The sequence below is a fragment of the Leuresthes tenuis genome, unplaced genomic scaffold (genome assembly GCF_036924035.1).
Source record: "Leuresthes tenuis unplaced genomic scaffold, fLeuTen1.0.hap1 SCAF_18, whole genome shotgun sequence".
Lineage (NCBI taxonomy): Eukaryota > Metazoa > Chordata > Actinopteri > Atheriniformes > Atherinopsidae > Leuresthes > Leuresthes tenuis.
Genome location: NW_027325372.1, coordinates 10,560,080 through 10,562,796, shown reverse-complemented (window position 1 = coordinate 10,562,796; position 2,717 = coordinate 10,560,080). Strand labels below are relative to the sequence as shown.

The 2,717-nt window shown below is 39.7% G+C and overlaps 1 protein-coding gene across 1 annotated transcript; it reads left to right on the top strand.

Annotated features, from left to right (window-relative positions):
• The first annotated feature begins 523 nt into the window (after positions 1-523).
• On the top strand, positions 524-2,433 carry LOC140275109 (transmembrane protein 272-like). Its single transcript, XM_072370504.1, has 4 exons — positions 524-636; positions 724-774; positions 895-1,086; positions 2,081-2,433. The coding sequence occupies exons 1-4, from the start codon at positions 594-596 to the stop codon at positions 2,338-2,340; spliced, it is 546 nt and encodes a 181-aa protein (XP_072226605.1). The 5' UTR covers positions 524-593; the 3' UTR covers positions 2,341-2,433.
• The last annotated feature ends 284 nt before the right edge of the window (positions 2,434-2,717 follow it).

The following is a 2,717-nucleotide window of genomic DNA, read 5'->3' as shown; positions in this document are numbered from 1 at the left end:
CAACTTCTCTTCAGAAAGTTTTAGATGACATGGGAGTGCAGACTGTGTATATGCAACCACACTGATGAGAGCTGATAGTACTTTTTCTTTTTCTTTCCTGTGTGTAGCTTTTGCTGCACATCATCTGTCCGATGAAGGATTGCTGCATAATGCAACCCTATTGAGATGTATTTGTTACATCCAGTGAAACACTGCATGCATGAAAAGTGTGCTTGATGCAAGAAATAGGCCACTAGCTTATGTTACTGCGTGCAAAGTGTTTGCATCAGATGATAGAATCTGATTTAACTATTATTTCCTCTTAAGATACAGAGAGCATTGCAAAACAGTTGTTGAAATGCTTGTAATCGCGTGGCCTCACATCCTGACAAAACAGCAACTGACGTAAACGAGGTTGTCACTTTGGTAAGAACGTCGACTCACGAGCAGGTTTCTGCTCATTTAGCCCTCACTGGAAGAAGAAAAGGGTTTTGAAGTCTCCCATCACAGCTGCACAGGTACAGTAGAGCACCACTACTGCAGCTCTCCTCTTGTTGATCCTTTTCTGTCACTGTTATGCTGTCTTTTGAGTAATTATACCCTGGTTTCCACAGATGGACGTCAGACCTCAAAGTGCTGTGCTGATTGCAACACTTGGTTAGCCATCTTTTCTTTTTCATAGAATTCAATTTGTTTTAGTGTTTAAGGCAACTGTTGACCCTCTGCTTTTTCTCTTTTTGGTAGTTGTGGTGAATTTTATTTGGTGGATGGTAATGATAGCAGCTATTGGAGTAGGTGGGTTTACTTTCACCCTGCAACACCAGTTTTCCAGTATTTCATGAGTCCAGCAAAGCAGTGCATTTTTACCGTTTCATCCATGGCTGTTTCTTATATGTTTGCCCTGCTGCATCACAGGAGCCACACATCTGAGCCAATGTCCTGTGCAGCCTAACATCCCCATTTACCTGATAGTGCTGGGAGCAACCAGTATCATCTCTCTGTCTTTCACTTACAACATCAGGGCCAACAAGGAAAGTGCCATCAACATTGTGTCCTCGGCCTGCATGACCATCCTGCACATCTTCAATTTTGCCTGGTTGATAGCAGGTGTGAGAAAAGTTTTTTCCTCTGTTCTCTGCGAGAATATTGTACGATAGTTTATGTGGATTTTGCCAAAAAATACTGTAATACATTTGTTTTAGTGGCATGTTGCACTGGGGTTTTTCTAGACTGCAATCTTACTGTTTAAACAACTCTCTTTCCAAAAGTCTTGGGATGATCTATAAAATGTAAAGAAAAACAGACTGGTACAAAGACAACCTATAAAACTAAAGAACTTTAAAGAATAGATATGCTCACTTTGAATTTGGTGTCAACATGATGTTTCTGAAGAGTTATACAACAGGTTTAAAACTGACGAGACTAGTTGCTTGTGCTACTCAACAGTCTATATCTATATGGATCTAGATATAGATCTATCACCATCTACACTAATGAACCCCCATAACATCACAGATGCTGGCTCCTCTCTTTTGTTACGTTAAGGATGCAGCTCCTATGATTTTTAAAAACAAAGTCAGATTTTGGTTCATCAGACCACAGGACCCTTTTTTTAGCTTCACCTCCCATTATCTGAAATTAGCTCATGTCCAGAGAAGGCAGCAATGTGAATCTAGTTCAAATCTGTCATTACAATATATAATGAAGTTTTAATATGCATTACATGGATGCAACAATGGCAGCATTCACTGACAGAGGTTTTTAGCGATGCTCCTGAGCCTATGCAATGATTTCTACCACAGAGTCACATCTTTTTTATGCAGTGTTGCCTCACAGCTCATTCAGTAATGGTTTTAGCACAGTCTAATAAAGGATCACGAAATAAGTGTTGCAAATTTATAATAAAGGATAAAAATTTTTACAATGTTACAATGTTTTCCTTACCCTGTTCCCTACCCCTATACAACCTAAGTTCAGATTTGTTAGCACTTCCAAATTCTTTGTCAGCATGTCAACTTTCTACACTTCCGTACCAGTTCTACTGAGCTTTGAAATACTAAAAAATGTTGTCCTATTTGCCTTGTCTTTCTTTTTCCTGTAGGCACTTGCTGGGTTTATAACATATATCCTCCAAACTACACTGGAACAGATTTGTACTGCCACAAGATAACCTACCAGTTTGCCTTTGTTGTCACCACATTGATGTGGGTCACAATGACCTTTCTGTTCATTTGTGGCTGTTGTTTTGGTCTACTCACCTGCTGTACAACTATGGTTGTAAGACGCCACTTGATACCAACTCGCAACTCCTTCTATGGTGCAACAAGTGATTTGGGAGAGCAAGCTGCTGGTGATGTGTGATATAAATATGGGTTTATGTCTTCAAAAGGTTAATAAATGTATCCTTTTGGCCTTCTGACAGGAATGATATAGATCTTGTGTTAAAAATGTATAAAGTTATATGCTCGGTTTAAATTGGCAACTGCAACCAGAGTACATACAGAGCACATCTAGAATTTGCTACTTGATTTTTGTTTCTGCGGGTGTCCTGCAAACTCTTGTGGAAAAGTGTCTCGTTTCACTTGACAAACAGCAGTTCAATACTTGTTTTACAGCAGCATTCGCCATGGGCTGTTGTGGTCTAGTCAGGTTGTCAGAGTTGCTAAGACATTACATCCTTTGCATGCTACTGCATTGTCAGATCACATGCGTCCTGTTCCCCAACTGTCAACTGTTTT

Excerpts from the sequence above, each read along its gene's own strand:
- LOC140275109 (XM_072370504.1), top strand. The coding sequence starts at position 594 with ATGGACGTCAGACCTCAAAGTGCTGTGCTGATTGCAACACTTG. Across the intron at positions 637-723 it reads TGTGCTGATTGCAACACTTG|TTGTGGTGAATTTTATTTGG; the intron begins GTTAGCCATCTT and ends TCTTTTTGGTAG. Across the intron at positions 775-894 it reads GATAGCAGCTATTGGAGTAG|GAGCCACACATCTGAGCCAA; the intron begins GTGGGTTTACTT and ends GCTGCATCACAG.